At 44.7% G+C, this 18,543-nt stretch overlaps 1 protein-coding gene across 1 annotated transcript in view; it reads right to left on the reverse strand.

Moving 5' to 3' along the window:
* LOC124553832 (probable cationic amino acid transporter) overlaps positions 1–18,543 on the reverse strand; it is a 673,643-nt gene that overhangs the window by 69,026 nt on the left and 586,074 nt on the right. The window contains exons 8-9 of the mRNA XM_047127822.1: positions 16,173–16,297; positions 7,678–7,826 (exon numbers count right to left, since the gene is read on the reverse strand). Of these exons, the coding sequence (XP_046983778.1) occupies positions 7,678–7,826; positions 16,173–16,297 (274 nt within the window). The remainder of the gene's footprint in view (positions 1–7,677; positions 7,827–16,172; positions 16,298–18,543) is intronic.

The raw sequence follows: 18,543 nt of genomic DNA on the forward strand, positions 1-18,543 counted from the left end.
GCTGCAGTAGGGACTGTGTGTCAGTAGGAGTAAGTAGTTGCTAGCGAGCAGTCTGGTGTATCGAGTTGGCTGGGCCGGTCGTGGAAAGCGATGGCGGAGCCTGAGCGTTGTAGTATAAGGTGAAAGCAGCCTCGCGCATATGTAGTATTGTTATATCAAGTCCCATGTAAATGTTTAAAAAAATCTCTTAGTAATAATATTTTTTATAAAAATTAACTTTTGACAATCATTCATCTCAGTTTAAAGAATTTAGCAATTCCTCCAATCCATGGTCATCCCGATTATTGTAAAGAAAAATCAGTTGTTTCCTTTTATACATGACAAATCTATCGGCCAGCATCGCACTGGGCTGTGCCAGAAAAATTTCTTATAGGAGCAGATATATACGCGTTATCCGGCGACTTCATTGAGGTAAGAATTTTCATTTTTTATTCAGAATGATCTTTCAGGGCCATGACGCAGCGCTGCAGACGTCCAAAATTTACCAGTTTAAATTCACAGTCAATTATTGAAAGGTTATAAGTGAGTCACATTTTTATTATTCCTAGGTTACGGAATAACAAACTGTTGGAAGGTTACGCTGAATGTGAATGAAATAAATAATTATATTGTTTTTACTGTTGGGAGGTTACGGAATTTTTTTGTGAGGAGGTTATACTGAATGCCAATGATATAATTATTTATTTCATTTTACTGTTGGGAGGTTACAAGGTTATTAGTAAAACATAAATGCCTGCCGCAACAGAGAGCAGATAAATACCCCAAAATACCGGTTATTCAGAACTAAAATACCGGTGTCGGTTTTAACCAGTCGGTTTTTCCCATTCGTACGGCGTCTCCTTGAGGAAGTAACGGTGGGGCTGCGAAGCAACTACCATCTATATGCCGACGACATCCAACTGTACATAAGTGCAAGCCCCAAGAACATTGCTGACGCAGTAGCGAGTATGAACGCAGATCTTTGCTCTGTTTCTCGATAGGCACAGAACCTAGGTCTGAAACTAAACCCCAAGAAATCCCAGGTCATACTTATATCTCATCCAAAGCTAATCAGTCGGTACTTTCGCGAAACAGTCCCTCAAATACTCCTCAATGGTACCCAACTACCATACCAAAAAACAGTAAAAGACCTTGGAATAATCTTGGATGAACACCTAAACTGGGAAGAACAAACAGTCACAGCTTGCCGGAAATCGCTCTCCTCCCTACATGCAATTCAAAAATTTAGAAAAATATTTCCAACCCATGTTAAACAAAAATTAGTCCAAACACTAGTCTTGCCTAATCTTTACTACTGTGATGTAGTTAAACATGGCACAAATAATGAAAATTCGAGATGCCTCGAGCTAGTGATGAATGCTTGTGTTAGATACGTATGCAATATACGGTTGTATGATCATATGGCGTCCTCTGGGTAAAATATTCCGGAGGTAAAATAGTCCCCCATTCGGATCTCCGGGCGGGGACTACTCAAGAGGATGTCGTTATCAGGAGAAAGAAAACTGGTGTTCTATGGATCGGAGCGTGGAATGTCAGATCCCTTAATCGGGCAGGTAGGTTAGAAAATTTAAAAAGGGAAATGGATAGGTTGAAGTTAGATATAGTGGGAATTAGTGAAGTTCGGTGGCAGGAGGAACAAGACTTCTGGTCAGGTGACTACAGGGTTATAAACACAAAATCAAATAGGGGGAATGCAGGAGTAGGTTTAATAATGAATAGGAAAATAGGAATGCGGGTAAGCTACTACAAACAGCATAGTGAACGCATTATTGTGGCCAAGATAGATACGAAGCCCACACCTACTACAGTAGTACAAGTTTATATGCCAACTAGCTCTGCAGATGACGAAGAAATTGAAGAAATGTATGATGAAATAAAAGAAATTATTCAGATTGTGAAGGGAGACGAAAATTTAATAGTCATGGGTGACTGGAATTCGAGTGTAGGAAAAGGGAGAGAAGGAAACATAGTAGGTGAATATGGATTGGGGGACAGAAATGAAAGAGGAAGCCGCCTGGTAGAATTTTGCACAGAGCACAACATAATCATAACTAACACTTGGTTTAAGAATCATGAAAGAAGGTTGTATACATGGAAGAACCCTGGAGATACTAAAAGGTATCAGATAGATTATATAATGGTAAGACAGAGATTTAGGAACCAGGTTTTAAATTGTAAGACATTTCCAGGGGCAGATGTGGACTCTGACCACAATCTATTGGTTATGACCTGTAGATTAAAACTGAAGAAACTGCAAAAAGGTGGGAATTTAAGGAGATGGGACCTGGATAAACTAAAAGAACCAGAGGTGGTACAGAGATTCAGGGAGAGCATAAGGGAGCAATTGGCAGGAATGGGGGAAATAAATACAGTAGAAGAAGAATGGGTAGCTTTGAGGGATGAAGTAGTGAAGGCAGCAGAGGATCAAGTAGGTAACAAGACGAGGGCTAGTAGAAATCCTTGGGTAACAGAAGAAATATTGAATTTAATTGATGAAAGGAGAAAATACAAAAACGCAGTAAATGAAGCAGGCAAAAAGGAATACAAACGTCTCAAAAATGAGATCGACAGGAAGTGCAAAATGGCTAAGCAGGGATGGCTAGAGGACAAATGTAAGGATGTAGAGGCCTATCTCACAAGGGGTAAGATAGATACCGCCTACAGGAAAATTAAAGAGACCTTTGGAGATAAGAGAACGACTTGTATGAATATCAAGAGCTCAGATAAAAACCCAGTGCTAAGCAAAGAAGGGAAAGCAGAAAGGTGGAAGGAGTATATAGAGGGTCTATACAAGGGCGATGTACTTGAGGACAATATTATGGAAATGGAAGAGGATGTAGATGAAGATGAAAAGGGAGATATGATACTGCGTGAAGAGTTTGACAGAGCACTGAAAGACCTGAGTCGAAACAAGGCCCCCGGAGTAGACAATATTCCATTGGAACTACTGACGGCCGTGGGAGAGCCAGTCCTGACAAAACTCTACCATCTGGTGAGCAAGATGTATGAAACAGGCGAAATACCCTCAGACTTCAAGAAGAATATAATAATCCCAATCCCAAAGAAAGCAGGTGTTGACAGATGTGAGAATTACCGAACTATCAGCTTAATAAGTCACAGCTGCAAAATACTAACACGAATTCTTTACAGACGAATGGAAAAACTAGTAGAAGCCAACCTCGGGGAAGATCAGTTTGGATTCCGTAGAAACACTGGAACACGTGAGGCAATACTGACCTTACGACTTATCTTAGAAGAAAGATTAAGGAAAGGCAAACCTACATTTCTAGCATTTGTAGACTTAGAGAAAGCTTTTGACAATGTTGACTGGAATACTCTCTTTCAAATTCTAAAGGTGGCAGGGGTAAAATACAGGGAGCGAAAGGCTATTTACAATTTGTACAGAAACCAGATGGCAGTTATAAGAGTCGAGGGACATGAAAGGGAAGCAGTGGTTGGGAAGGGAGTAAGACAGGGTTGTAGCCTCTCCCCGATGTTGTTCAATCTGTATATTGAGCAAGCAGTAAAGGAAACAAAAGAAAAATTCGGAGTAGGTATTAAAATTCATGGAGAAGAAATAAAAACTTTGAGGTTCGCCGATGACATTGTAATTCTGTCAGAGACAGCAAAGGACTTGGAAGAGCAGTTGAATGGAATGGACAGTGTCTTGAAAGGAGGATATAAGATGAACATCAACAAAAGCAAAACAAGGATAATGGAATGTAGTCTAATTAAGTCGGGTGATGCTGAGGGAATTAGATTAGGAAATGAGGCACTTAAAGTAGTAAAGGAGTTTTGCTATTTGGGGAGCAAAATAACTGATGATGGTCGAAGTAGAGAGGATATAAAATGTAGACTGGCAATGGCAAGGAAAGCGTTTCTGAAGAAGAGAAATTTGTTAACATCCAGTATTGATTTAAGTGTCAGGAAGTCATTTCTGAAAGTATTCGTATGGAGTGTAGCCATGTATGGAAGTGAAACATGGACGATAAATAGTTTAGACAAGAAGAGAATAGAAGCTTTCGAAATGTGGTGCTACAGAAGAATGCTGAAGATTAGATGGGTAGATCATGTAACTAATGAGGAAGTATTGAATAGGATTGGGGAGAAGAGAAGTTTGTGGCACAACTTGACCAGAAGAAGGGATCGGTTGGTAGGGCATGTTCTGAGGCATCAAGGGATCACCAATTTAGTATTGCAGGGCAGCGTGGAGGGTAAAAATCGTAGAGGGAGACCACGAGATGAATACACTAAGCAGATTCAGAAGGATGTAGGTTGCAGTAGGTACTGGGAGATGAAAAAGCTTGCACAGGATAGAGTAGCATGGAGAGCTGCATCAAACCAGTCTCAGGACTGAAGACCACAACAACAACAACAATGATCATATCAGTCCTTCATACTCCCAGCTAGGTTGGATACGCCCACATAAGGCACGCGATCTCCACACGATGTGCTTACTTCACCGATTTCTTAGCCACTGGTGCCCCCAATACTTATCTTCTCACATTAAACACCTATCATCATTCTACAACCGCAGTACCAGATCGGATACGTCTAGCATCTTGGCTGTACCTTCACATAACACAAAATCTTTCTCCGTGTCATTCTCCATCTCAGCCATACGACTATGGAACGTGCTCCCCTGTGATCTGTGTCTTATCCAAAACCACTCAACATTCAAGAGGGAACTCAAGACTTACATATTAGGGACGCTATAGCCACCATTGTTGTGCCCCACCTCATCTTTTTCTTTCTCCTCTCCATCATAGCTTCGAATTTTACCATTCTATTTCTCTTCCTCTAACCTATCTACCTCTTCTATATCACTTTCACCCCATTCCATCGTCTTATGTCTCTGCTTGATGAGAATAACTCACAAGCTGTAAGAATATAACGAGAAAATTCCCAACTAGCAATAGGACTGACACTCATAAAAGAAAAATATGTTTACTTTCATATACATAGTCATTATTATTATTATTATTATCATTATTATTATTATTTTTATTATTCTCGATTGTTATAATTATTTTTTGATTGTTATAATTATCATTGTACTACTTTTATAATCTCTATTTTTTTTCTTTAACATTAATACTGTATAACATGTTATATGTCCTAATTTTCTGTAGACACTGAAATTTGTTGAATCTGAGTATGCCTGGTTAGGTGTAAGAGAGGGCCTGAAGGCCCTAATCTTGCCAGGTAAAATAAATGCATAAATAAATAAATAAATAAATAAATAAAGTACAGTCGGCCGCGTCTTCGTGATCCAAAATTTGGAGCAGACTGTAGTGCAGCCGTGATTTCATACATCGTACACGCAAATAGCAACAGTATTCATTTGGTGTTTAGGTCTGCAAAAGGCCAGATTTGAGAGAAACTCCGTAAGAGTGTGGACAGGTTATCTTAACGCCGCTATCGCTAGCTGCGGTGGGCAGTTGCATTTCGTAACAGCTAGAGCTGTTACAAATGCATCACACTTTGCCAGAGACGCGATAGTCTCACTGAGTGCGCGGTGGACGGACTGCAGATCGCCTCACGAATTAAGAGGAACCATCCCAGCATTTGCCTGCAGCGATTTAGGGTAATCGCGGGGAACCTAAATGTGGGTGGCCGGAGGGGGGTTTGAACCGTCGTCCTCCCGAATGCGAGTCCCGTGTGCTGACCACTGCGCCACACAGGTAACACCAATATTCAAGACAGGAAACAGGAGTAACCCATTGAATTACAGACCCGTATCACTGACCTCAATTTGCAGCAGGATTTTGGACACTGTACTCCAACATTATCAGTCACCTTGATGAAAATGACTTATTGATACATAACCAACACCGATTCAGAAAATATCATAGTTAGCTCTTTATTCTCATGAAGTGCTGTCGACAAGGGATCCCAGATCGATTCCACTTTCCTAGATTTCCAGAAGGGTCTTGATACCGTTCCTCACGAGCGACTATTAATCAAATTGCGTGCGTTTGGAGTATCGTCTCAGTTGTGTGACTGGATTCGTGATTTACTCTCAGAGAGGTCACAGTTTGTAGTAAATCATCGAGTAGAACAGAAGTGATATCTGGCGTTCCGCAAGGTAGTGTCATAGGCCCTCTGCTGTTCCTGATTTATATAAATGATCTAGGTGATAATCTGAGCAGCCCCCTTAGATTGTTTGCAGATGATGCTGTAATTTACCGTCTAGTAAAATGATCACGCGATCAACTTCAATTACAAAATGATCTAGACAGAATTTCTGTACGGTGTGAAAAGTGGTAGCCTAATTGGCGCTAAACAAAGAAAAGTGAGAGGTCATCCACATGGGTACTAAAAGAAATGCGATAAATTTTGGGTATACGATACATCGCACAAATCTAAGGGCTGTCAATTCGACTAAATACGTGGGAAATACAATTACGACCAACTTAAATTGGAAAGACCAATAATATTGTGGGGAAAGCAAAACAAAGACTGCGCTTTGTTGGCAGAACAGTTAGAAGATGCGACAAACCCACTAAAGAGACAGCCTACATTACACTTGTCCGTCCTCTGCTGGACTATTGCTCCGCGGTGTGGGATCCTTCAAAAAATTGTTAAAATGGCTCTGAGCACTATGGGACTTAACATCTGAGGTCATCACACACCTAAGGAGATCACACACATCAATGCCCGAGGGAGGATTCGAACCTGCGACCATAGCAGCAGCGCGGTTCCGGACTGAAGTGCCTAGAACCGCTCGACCACAACGGTCGGCGTGGGATCCTTACCAGGTAGTATTGACGGAGGACGCGGAAAAAGTGCAAAAAAGGGCAGCCCGTTTCGTGTTATCGCGCAATAGGGCTGAGAGTGTCACTGATATGATACGCGAGTTGGGGTGGCAGTCACTGAAACAAAGGCGGTTTTCTTTGCGGCGAGATCTATTTACGAAATTTCAATCACCGACTTTCTTTTCCAAAGGCGAAAATATTTTGTTGACACCCACCTATGTACGGAGAAAAGATCATCATAATAAAATAAGAGAAATCAGAGCTCGAACGGAAAGATTTAGGTGTTCCTTTTTCCCACACGCCATTCGAGAGTGGAATGGTAGAGAAGTAGTATGAAAACGGTTCGATGAACCCTCTGCCAGGCACTTAAGTGTGAATTGCAGAGTAACCATGTAGATGTAGATGTAGACATCGATCGGTCTTTACTTTGGTAGGGACGAGAGCTGAGTGGTTGTATTGTATGTAAACCGGAGAGGCTCCGTCCCCGCCGCAGCCGCACTGGTCTACAGCGCCACGACGACTACCGCAGTCCACTTCACCCCTCCGCCGCCCCACACCGAACCCAGGGTTATTGTGCGGTTCGGCCCCCGGTGGACCCCCCAGGGAACGTCTCACACACTCTCGGATAGAGTAATGGTGGTGTACGTGTACTGGAGAACTTGTTCGCGCAGCAATCGCCGACATAGTGTAGTTGAGGCGGAATAAGGGGAACGAGCCCACATTCGCCGAGGCAGATGACAAACCGCCTAAAAACCATCCACAGACTGGCCGTTTCACCGGATCTCGACACAGGTCCGCCGGGCGGATTCGTGCCGGGTACCAGGCGCTGCTCCCCACCCGGAAAGCCGCGCGCTAGACCGCACGGCCAACCGGGCTGACATGCTGAGTGGTTACTGAGCGAGGTGTGGGCCGGACTCACCTGACCGTTGCTGAGGTTCTCCTTGGTGGGCGAGCCGCGGATGGGCGTCCGCAGCGACTGGGGCAGCAGCTCCACCAGGTTGGTGGAGTGCGGCTGGTAGCGCAGGATGAGCACGCACGTCGACACCAGCGTGTACGCCAGCAGCGTCCCTGCCACACACCACAGCAAGTCTCGCACTTGCAGCACTGCCAAATCTGTTCATCAGTCCGAGCCGACCCACCTGCCGTACACTGAAGGGCCAAAGAAACTGGTATTCGAGTGCCATACCACGTCATGTTGCGGCACTTCTGCGTGCCTGCGGGGGCCCTACACGGTACTAGGCAGCTCTACCACTTTCTTTGGCTCTCCAGGGTACGTATGCTGCGAGAGCATGCACATTGGATCGTCAAGACATTTGTTACCTGTTCAGAATGGATTCACGAAATGTATTCTGTCACTTGTAGGTCTTCAAATGGTTCAAATGGCTCTCAGCACTATGGGACTTAACATCTTAGGTCATCAGTCCCCTAGGCTTAGAACTACTTAAAGCTAACTAACCTAAGGACATGACACACATCCATGCCCAGAGGCAGGATTCGAACCTGCGACCGTAGCAGCAGCTCGGTTCCGGACTCAAGCGCCTAGAACCGCTCGGCCACAGCGGCTGGGTACTTGTAGGTCTATTTTGTGACTTAAGAGAATACGATGTCAAATACACTATGTGGTCAAAAGTATCCGGACGCCTGACTGAAAATGACTTACAAGTTCGTGGCGCACTTCATCAATAATGCTGGAAATAAATATGGTGTTGGCCCATCCTTAGCCTTGATGACAGCTTCCACTCTAGCAGGCATACGTTCAATCAGGTGCTGGAACGTTTCTTTGGGAAAGACAGCCCATTCTTCACGGAGTGCTGCACTGAGGAGAGGTATCGATGTCGGTCGGTGAGGCCTGGCACGAAGTCGGCGTTCCAAAACATCCCAAAGGTATTCTATGGGATTCAGGTCAGGACTGTGTGCAAGCTAGTCCATTGCAGGGATATTATTGTCGTCTAACCGCTCTGCCACAGGACGTGCATTTTGAACAGGTGCTCGATCGTGTTGAAAGATGCAATCGCCATCCCCGAATTGCTCTTTAACAGTGGCAAGCAAAAAGCTGCTTAAAACATCAATATAGGCCTGTGCTGTGATAGTGCCACGCAAAACAACAAGGGGTTCAAGCCCCTCCATGAAAAACACGACCACACCATAACACCACCGCCTCCGCATTTTACTGTTGGCACTACACACGCTGGCAGATGACGTTCACCGGGCATTCGCCATACCCACACCCTGCCATCGGATAGCCACATTGTGTACCATCATTCGTCACTCTACACAACGTTTTTGTACTGTTCAGTCGTCCAATGTCTACGCTCCTTGCACCAAGCGAGCCGTCGTTTGCATTTACAGGCGTGATGTGTGGCTTATGAGCAGCCGCTCACCTGCCGCCTAACTGTCACAGTACTTGCAGTGGATCCTGACGCAGTCTGGAATTCCTGTCTGATGGTCTGAATAGATGTCTGCCTATTACACATTTACGACCCTCTTCAACCGTCGGCGGTCTCTGTCAGTCAACAGATGAGGTCGGCCTGTACGCTTTTGTGCTGTACCTGTCCCTTCACGTTCCCACTTCACTATCACATCAGGAACAGTGGAGCTAGGGATGTTTAGGAGTGTGGAAATCTCGCGTACAGACGTATGACGCAAGTGACACCCAATCATCTGACCACGTTCGAAGTCCGTGAGTTCCGCGGAGCGCCCCATTCCGCTCTCTCACGATGTCTAATGACTACTGAGGTTGGTGATATGGAGGCAGTAGGTGGCAGCGCAATGCACCTAATACCAAAAACGTATGTTTTTGGGGGTGTCCGGACAGTTTTGATCACGTAGTGTATGTACTTACTGCCGGGCGGAATTACGACTGTCTGGAAGACTTTTTTCTCCTGCAAGGAGCCTGGGACATTTTTACGACCACCCAACTGCAGTAGATATGAAAAATAGAATAAGGCTATTATTTTTAAGTGCCATTGCTTTCGGCGGTCCTCTATGTAATGCTTCTTTTTTTGAACCTGATGAAAAAGGAACATTTGTGACTGCAGCAGTATTCAGTTGCTTTCCAGATATGTCTGAAGCACTGTCAGTGGTTGAAGGGCAGAAATGGAGGATATACAGCTGACTGCAGAAAATTATGAGAGATCATCAGCATCCGTGGGTTTGCACTGTACCGTGGAGGGATTTCGGTGCCTTGGCGGATATATAGCTCGTCGGTTCAGGCAGTACGACAGAACATTAGCCACACCTACTGAAGTGCTAATATCTGTTTCACGAGAAAACTCTGTCAGCTGGTTGTGCGTGATTCCTAAGGGAAGTTTACTTGTGCCTTCAGAAGCATGGCTTGAGACAGTAAGCGAATTCGATGTGACTTTTGCTCAGCCTCATGGCAGACAATTTGTCTAGAGAAAGGGCCGTCATTACGAACTTGCGTGCAATACTTGCTGAGCTGTTCCTCAATATACACGAAGAGATAATTAGAAGTTCCGCTAGAACTCGCACATTTATTCCTTTGTGCTGGCTTTAATTAAAAGACAGAGTAAGCATATCTGAGATACCAGAACGAGATTTTCACTCTGCAGCAGATGTGCGCTGATATGAAACTTCCTGGCAGATTAAAACTGTGTGTCGGACCGAGGCTCGAACTCGGGACCTTTGCCTTTCGCGGGCAAGTGCTCACCTCCAACTGCGCAACGCTACGCGCTGTTCACATCCAACTGCCCAACACTACACTGGTGAATATTACAACAATGCCAACCAGCCACAGACTGCACACAGCACAGCCAGTGAGTGATTTTCATACAGAGCGCTAGGTGACGTTACCAACATAAAAACCTAAACAGCCTACTTACACAGTTTTGCACGTCCCAAATCACAGGCAGAAGGAGCCCACTGGCCAACCTAGTGTGTTATGAGTACGTGATGTGAAGTGGGGCCCATGGCTAAACGGAGGCACACAGCAGCATATAAATAGGTGTGGGTTTCTAACGAGATTCATTCAAGTGTGGCAGCTCTCCTGGACGGCGTCGCGTGTCACACCACCAGCTACACGCAGCGTTCCAGTCCACGGCGGGTCGCCAGTTCGACTCTCTGAGGCCGACGTGGGGATGGTAGCAAGCCAGCAGGATGGGAACCAGGTTTTAAATAGTAAGACATTTCCAGGGGCAGATGTGGACTCTGACCACAATCTATTGGATATGAACTGTAGATTAAAACTGAAGAAACTGCAAAAAGGTGGGAATTTAAGGAGATGGGATCTGGATAAACTGACTAAAGCAGAGGTTGTACAGAGTTTCAGGGAGAGCGTAAAGGAACAAATGGCAGGAGTGGGGGAAAGAAATACAGTAGAAGAAGAATGGGTAACTTTGAAGGATGAAATAGTGAAGGCAGCAGAGGATCAAGTAAGAAAAAAGACGAGGGCTAGTAGAAATCCTTGAGTAACAGAAGAAATATTGAATTTAAATGATGAAGAGAGAAAATATAAAAATGCAGTAAATGAAGCAGGCAAAAAGGAATACAAACGTCTCAAAAATGAGATCGACAGGAAGTGCAAAATGGTTAAGCAGGGATGGCTACAGGACAAATGTAAGGATGTAGAGGCTTATCTCACTAGGGGTAAGATAGATGCTGCCTACAGGAAAATTAAAGAGACCTTTGGAGAAAAGAGAACCACTTGCATGAACATCGAGAGCTAAGATGGAAACCCAGTTCTAAGAAAAGAAGGGAAAGCAGAAAGGTGGAAGCAGTATATAGAGGGTCTATACAGGGGCGATGTACTTGTGGACAATATTATGGAAATGGAAGAGGATGTAGATGAAGATGAAATGGGAGATACGATACTGCGTGAAGAGTCTGACAGAACACTGAAAGATCTGAGTCGAAACAAGGCCCCCGGAGTAGACAACATTCCATTGGAACTACTGACGGCCTTGGGAGAGCCAGTCCTGACAAAACTCTACCATCTGGTGAGCAAGATGTATGAGACAGGCGAAATACCCTCAGACTTCAAGAAGAATATAATAATTCCAATCCCAAAGAAAGCAGGTGTTGACAGATGTGAAAATTACCGAACTATCAGTTTAATAAGCCACGGCTGCAAAATACTAACACGAATTCTTTACAGACCAATGGAAAAATTAGTAGAAGCCTACCTAGGGGAAGATCAGTTTGGATTCCATAGAAATATTGGAAGACGTGAGGCAATATAGACCCTACGACTTATCTTAGAAGCTAGATTAAGGAAAGGCGAACCTACGTTTCTAGCATTTGTAGACTTAGAGAAAGCTTTTGACAATGTTGACTGGAATACTCTCTTTCAAATTCTAAAGGTGGCAGGGGTCAAATACAGGGAGCGAAAGGCTATTTACAATATGTACAGAAACCAGATGGCAGTTATAAGAGTCTAGGGGTATGGAAGGGAGCAGATGGTTGAGAAGGGAGTGAGACAGGGTTGGAGCCTGTCTCCGATGTTATTCAATCTGTATATTGAGCAAGCAGTGAAGGAAACAAAAGAAAAATTCGGAGTAGGAATTCAAGTCCATGGAGAAGAAGTAAAAACTTTGAGGTTCGCCGATGACATTCTAATTCTGTCAGAGACAGCAACGGACTTGGAAGAGCAGTTGAACGGAATGGACAGTGTCTTGAAAGGAGGGTATTAGATGAACATCAACAAAAGCAAAACGAGGATAATGGAATGTAGTCGAATTAAGTCGGGTGATGCTGAGGGTATTAGATTAGGAAATGAGACACTTAAAGTAGTAAAGGAGTTTTGCTATTTGGGGAGCAAAATAACTGATGATGGTCGAAGTAGAGAGGATATAAAATGTACACTGGCAATGGCAAGGAAAGCGTTTCTGAAGAAGAGAAATTTGTTAACATCGAGTTTAGATTTAAGTGTCAGGAAGTCGTTTCTGAAAGTATTTGTATGGAGTGTAGCCTTGTATGGAAGTGAAACATGGACGAGAAATAGTTTAGACAAGAAGAGAATAGAAGCTTTCGAAATGTGGTGCTACAGAAGAATGCTGAAGATTAGATGGGTAGATCACATAACTAATGAGGAGGTGTTGAATAGGATTGGGGAGAAGAGAGGTTTGTGGCACAACTTGACTAGAAGAAGGGATCGGTTGGTAGGACATGTTGTGAGGCATCAAGGGATCACCAATTTAGTATTGGAGGGCAGTGTGGAGGGTAAAAATCGTAGAGGGAGACCAAGAGATGAATACACTAAGCAGATTCAGAAGGATGTAGGTTGCAGTAGGTACTGGGAGCAGCTTGCACAGGATAGAGTAGCATGGAGAGCTGCATCAAACCAGTCTCAGGACTGAAGACGACAACAACAACAACAACAGAATTTTCTTTGGTTCTCTGCCAGATCTCTTGTGAGGTGTGACGGTAGCGAGGGTAATTGGCAGGGGTACTACGTCAGTTGTGGCTAAGTTGGAGATTTGAGTCGCTCAGGATATCTGGATGGCCGACGTGGTCAAGGCGACCATTCACGAGATTATAATCATGAGTGACGATGTCGTCGGCTCAACTAGGAAACGTGTAGGGCGTATGCTGAACGGTGAGCTCCGAAACACTTCTGCCTGCAGCAGCATTTCACTCTGTGGTCAGGAGCGAGTCAGATCGCTGCCTAACCAGCCCACTTAACAGAATGGGCAAGCCTGCAGCCTGCGCGTTCTGTGACGAGGCTTGGACGCGCAACCTCTCGTCGCCCACTCTGGTTGACTGTCGTCCAGACTCTTTCCACGGAGGCTCACGTCAGCAGGTCGACAACGAGCGAGCTTCGCCATTTCCAAGACGCTCGTTGCCAGGCGGCAGTCCATAACAGTCTGACCCTCCTCAAAACCGGCCATGTCAGTAGACTTCCTCATTTGTAGTCCCTGTCGTCGATCGATTGCATCTCCGTTCGTCTGTATTCCACTTATATGCGTTCCTTACCGCTTCGTATGCCTACAACACTACCAGGTGGCATTCAAAGCTGTTGGGTAAAGTGGCCGTAGTTGAGCCGTGGTAAAATTTGCTGTTTTGAAGAGCGCGCCGCAGCGCGTAGTGTGAAGCAGTCGCCCTCCGTTTCTGGCGGTGGCGCCGCTGTGGCAGTCGCAGCTTTGGTGCTTCCCTCTGGTGGGAAAGCGGAAAGGTAGCCTGCTCATGTGCATTTAAGGGGCGCTATGAACTCGCCAGTTTCCCCCCGAGTCCTTTTGTACTCCCCTCCTCTGCCTTCCCCACTCCCTGGCACGTCTGCTCAGCACCCTCCACCCCTCTTATGGATCCTCCTCTTCCATTGGCTCCTTTCCCCCCCTCCCCCTTCACTTTTCACTTTTCCTCTACTTCCCCCCCCCCCTTTTTTCCCGTCATCTGACCAGTTTCCCCCCACCTGCTCTCGGGTGTGGTATGTCATATTTGTGCCAACTTTTAGTGCAGTGTTTAAGTGAGTGTTCAGCGTTGTGCGTCCTTCCACAGTGTTACGAACAGAAATCATGCTGTCGCTGGGTGTGCTTTTTATATCTCTTGCGAACAGAACCCAGACAGTCGCCGTGTTTTTTTAATTGTCTGTCTATTATTTTTCTGCTTCCTGTGTATTTTTATTAGCACCATCCACCCTGTGTTTTATGTTTTACTCTCCAGAAGTTTCTGCCATTTTACCTTTAAGTCACAGATTTTCTCGCCAACTGTTATTATTTTTTATTATCTTCATCTTTTTAAAACAAATTCTGTAGGCTCAAGAGCGGCGTAATAAGCTGCTGCCAGCCCGCCCCCTTTAGGGGGAATCGAAACTCAATAAAGGAAAAAAAAAAAACTCGCCAGTTGGGGGTGAGTCTGATCAGTTGGTCAGCCGGGTCAGTGTGGGGCAGTCAGTGTCTGTCTGTCGTCCGGAGTGCCAGTATGTGTTAGGCCGTCAGTCTGCTCGCGTTTGTTTAAGCAATGATCATTGGCGTTCGGATCGATCGGTTGGTCGGTCGCGCACTGAGACACGAGATGACTTGTCCGCCTTGAGCGTCGGCGCATGTGAGGTCGCCACGTGAGTCCAGTGGGCCGCGGCGTATAGCGAGGGGTAGTGACTTCGCGGCCGACACGAGAGCAGCAGGAGTCAACCCACGACGTCGGTCTGGCCGGCGCGAGCTGCGACGCCGTGAGGCGGGAGATCGGCGCGCCTTCCTGCGTCTGTTGAAGCGGCTGGCAGCGGACGGTTCGGGAGAGCGATTTGGGGGTGCTGCGCCAGGTCTTCGCCATAAATCGATCGCAGCCGCAGTTATTAGAAGTTAAGTGATTCGAGATATCTTGTTTCATTTCACTTGTTTTCTTGGTCAGTCTCTCGTCCCCAGCTTGCTCGTCTGTCTCTCGTCCGCATTTGTAGGCAGTTAGTGTCTGTTGTCGGTCTGCCGTACGTTAATAGCTGGCTCTGTCATGTTTGTCGGATTCGGTGTTAACGAATTTATTGCTTGAAGTGTAACGGCCGAATTCCTGAAATATGTTTTTATCTTGCCTATCATCTTGAGAGGCGGTATATATGTAATGTAGAGCATGTTTGTATATTTTATGTAAGACTGCATTTCATGGGTTTTTATTCAAATGGTCATTTTAGTATATAAAGTTGCCACACTTCCACCGTAAGGTTTTTTTTAAAAATCGAGTTGCACCTTCGGTGGCAAGTAATTTTTTTAAAATATTAGTGTTCTGTACCATTTCCATCCCTCCTATGGGGTGCGTAATTTATGTGCTGTTAAAATTTTTAGTTTAAAATAATCTAGTGTGTTCCAGATTCGGACCAGTGTAGTCTTTCAGAGGTCGTCGTGAGCGGTCGTGACTACGGCCGTGTCAAAAGGGAGCGGCAAGGTTCTCAGCCCTAAAGCTCATACTGTCAAAATTTGTTCTTTCTGCCTCTCAATAAATTGTAACTTGATATTTAGAGGGTGCTTTCTGATTATAATTTTAAATCTGTTCAATAAAAAAGGGCTTCTAGGAATAAAATTTCCATTTGTTGAAAAATATTTAATTTGTTTTCATCAGTTACCCACTCGCAACTACTTCCACGCCCACATAGTGTGCTTAAATGTGTTAATGTTCTTGATGAATCGCTAGTAAAGAAAGTAAATTCTTCAAAAAAGGTTTTGAAAATAAATTCACGGTTCAATAGTGCTTTCGCTCATCAGTGAATCTGAACATACAGACACTATGACCTTAGTAATTGGTTACTAAGCCTTCATACTCTAGTCGATATCGGCCAGTACCAAGTAGCATTAGTGAGTAATTCCTCGGTACTTGCAGTTTCGGAAGACGAGTCCTTGCTAGAGCCGAGTGAAGGCAGTCACTGATCTAAAACAGCGAGTCAGGAATTACAGGAACCAGTATTACATCGATAATAGATAACGGGTGTATCGATTTGTTAAGGTTTGAAGCACTGCAGGCGGGGTCAGTACTCACCGATGGACATCATCTCGACCAGCACCTCAAGCTGGATGAGCAGGGCTGCCAACGCAGCGGCTATCCCAGAGCTGAAGGTTGCTATGGCTGGGGTTCCCGTAGCCTGCCACACGCGAGACAGTGTCCTGTAAACAACCACAACACACATTAATTTACAAAACAATTTTCGTCGTTAATTAAGGGTCTGCGTATGGCATAGACCCAGCTCTGGACGTCCGCTGAGTGGCCTTTTAACACGGATCACGTTTTATGCTTTGCCGGATAGATGACGGCTGGCGTGTAAAGCAGAAAACGTCTGTAAGCAAAGAACGAATGAGTGTTTTCGTCTGGGGAATGTTTTCAAAAATGGTTCAAATGGCTCTGAGCACTATGGGACTTAACATCTGAGGTCATCAGTCCCCTAGAACTTAGAACTACTTAAACCTAACTAACCTAAGGACATGACACACATCCATGCCCGAGGCAGCATTCGAACCTGCGACCGTAGTGGTCGCGCGGTTCCAGACTGAAGCGCCACCCCGGCCGGTGGGAATGTTTTCGTGGCATTCCGTGGGTGATCTCGTCATTCTCGAAACCACAATGTATCCACAGAAGTATGCATCTATCCTTGGGGATCATGTCTACATCTACATGGATACTCTGCAAATCACATTCAAGTGCCTGGCAGAGGGTTCATCGAACCACCTTCACAATTCTCTATTATTCCAATCTCGTACAGCACGCGGAAAGAAGGAACACCTATATCTCTGATTTCCCTTATTTTATTGTGGTGATCGTTCCTCCTTATGTAGGTCGGTGTCAACAAAATATTTTCCATTCGGAGGAGAAAGTTGGTGACTGGAAGATTCAGTCGCAACGAAAAACGCCTTTCTTTTAATGATTTCCAGCCCATATCCTGTATCATTTCTGTGACACTGTCTCCCCTATTTCACGGTGATAAAAAACGTGCTGCCCCTCTTTGAACTTTTTCGATGTACTCCGTCAGTCCTATCTGGTACAGCATCGTGCAGCAGTATTCTAAAAGGGGACGGACAAGCGTAGTGTAGGCAGTCTCCTTAGTAGGTCTGTCACATTTTCTAAGTGTCCTGACAATAAAACGCAGTCTCTGGTTAGCCTTCCCCACAACATTTTCTGTGTGTTCCTTCCCATTTAAGTTGTTCGTAATTGTAATACCCAGGTATTTAGTCGAATTTACGGCCTTTATATTAGACTAATTTCTCGTGTAACCGTAGTAAACGTGTTCCTTTTAGCACCCATGTGGATGACCTCACAGTTTCCGTTATTTAGGGTCAACTGCCACATTTTCGCACCATTCAGATATCTTTTCTAAAGCGTTTTGCAGTTTGTTTTGATCTTCTGATGACTTTATTAGTCGATAAACGACAGCGTCATCTGCAAACAACCGAAGACGGCTGCTCAGATTGTCTCCAAACTCGTTTATATAGATAAGGAACAGCAAAGGGCCTATAACACTACCTTGGGGAACGCCAGAAATCACTTCTGTTTTACTTGATGACTTTCCGTCAATTACTACGATCTGTTGCCTCTCTGACAGGAAATCACAAATCTAGTCACATAACTGAGACGATATTCCACAAGCACGCAATTTCAGTACGAGCCGCTTGTGTGGTACAGTGTCAAAAGCCTTCCGGAAATCCAGAAATACGGAATCGATCTGAAATCCCTTGTCAATAGCACTCAACACTTCATGTGAATAAAGAGCTAGTTGTGTTTCACAGGAACGATGTTTTCTAAACCCATGTTGACTGTGTGTCAATAGACAGTTTTCTTCTAGGTGATTCATAATGTTCGAACACAATATATGTCCTAAAATCCTGCTGCATATCTACGTTAACGATATGGGCCTGTAATTTAGTGGATTACTCCTACTATCTTTCTTGAATATTGATGTGACCTGTGCAACTTTCCAGTCTTTGGATACGGATCTTTCGTCGAGCGAACGGTTGAATATGATTGTTAAGTATGACGCTAATGCATCAGCATATTCCGAAAGGAACCTAATTGGTATACAGTCTGGACCAGAAGACTTGCTTTTATTAAGTGATTTAAGTTGCTACACTACTCCGAGGATATTTACTTCTACGTTACTCATGTTGGCAGCTGTTCTCGATTCGAATTCTGGAATATTTACTTCGTCTTCTTTTGTGAAGGCATTTCGGGAGGCTGTGTTTAGTAACTCTGCTTTGGCAGCACTGTCTTCGATAGTATCTCCATTGCTATCGCGCAGAGAAGGCATCGATTGTTTCTTGCCGCTAATATAGTTCACATACGACCAGAATCTCTTTGGATTTTCTGCCAGGTTTCGGGGGAAAGTTTGTTATGGAAACTGTTATAGGCCTCTCGCATTGAA

The sequence above is a fragment of the Schistocerca americana genome, chromosome 11 (genome assembly GCF_021461395.2).
Source record: "Schistocerca americana isolate TAMUIC-IGC-003095 chromosome 11, iqSchAmer2.1, whole genome shotgun sequence".
In the NCBI taxonomy this organism is placed as follows: domain Eukaryota; kingdom Metazoa; phylum Arthropoda; class Insecta; order Orthoptera; family Acrididae; genus Schistocerca; species Schistocerca americana.